At 25.7% G+C, this 803-nt stretch overlaps 1 protein-coding gene across 1 annotated transcript; it reads left to right on the top strand.

The window, feature by feature from the left end:
• Positions 1–8: 8 nt before the first annotated feature.
• M421DRAFT_79408 (uncharacterized protein) lies at positions 9–803 on the top strand (the record flags this gene model as incomplete). Its single annotated transcript, XM_033597477.1, has 3 exons — positions 9–78; positions 130–252; positions 310–803. Coding segments are annotated over 3 exons (687 nt in total), but the record flags the coding sequence as incomplete, so codon positions are not given.

Here is an 803-nt window from a genome sequence, read left to right as displayed (position 1 = left end):
AAAAAAAAACGGACATACAATCAGCAGAAAACTGTAAAGGATTCTCAGAGACTACACGCCAAATATCTGATTCAAAAGGTAAAGATCTTTCAAATAAAGAATTTTTTAAATGACTAGCTGGTATTATAGACGGTGACGGTAACTTTGATATTAGAAATATTAATTCTAAGATGGTTTTAAAAACTATTAGAATTAAATTGCATAACAGAGATATCAGAATATTGAGTTACATTCAAAATATGTTACATATAGGTAGAATTAGATCTGATAAGAATAAACCACACTCTCTCTGAATCATTAGTAAGAAAGAGGAAATGTTATTCTTAATTAATAATATTAATGGTTTAATTAGACTAAAAGTAATAGGATTAAAAAAATCTTGCGATTATTTATCCCTAGATTATAAAGAAGCAAATTACAACATTGAAGCTAACGATCCTTATTTAGCAGGTTTAGTTGACACAGATGGTACTATTGTATATAACTATGCTGGAAATAGAATAGAATGTAACTTGGAATTTGAAAATAACGAGTTTACTACTAAACTAAATTTAGATAATGTCATACCGAATTATAAACCCGCTGTTTCACTTAGAAAATCTCATAACTCTATAACATATAAATACCAAAACGTAAAAGGTATGGTATTCTTATACGAATATTTCATGAAAAATAGATTATATTCCGATTTTAAATTCTATAGAATATCAAAAATTAAAAAGTTTATTGAAATAAGAGAATTCAAAAATGAACCTAAAGAAAGCTTAGAATTTAAAATATATTCTGAATTTATATTGGATTGA

The sequence above is a fragment of the Didymella exigua genome, assembly GCF_010094145.1.
Source record: "Didymella exigua CBS 183.55 unplaced genomic scaffold M421scaffold_122, whole genome shotgun sequence".
Taxonomy (NCBI): domain Eukaryota; kingdom Fungi; phylum Ascomycota; class Dothideomycetes; order Pleosporales; family Didymellaceae; genus Didymella; species Didymella exigua.
The sequence above is the reverse complement of the archived record's forward strand: the minus strand, read 5'-3'. Positions and strand labels throughout refer to the sequence as shown.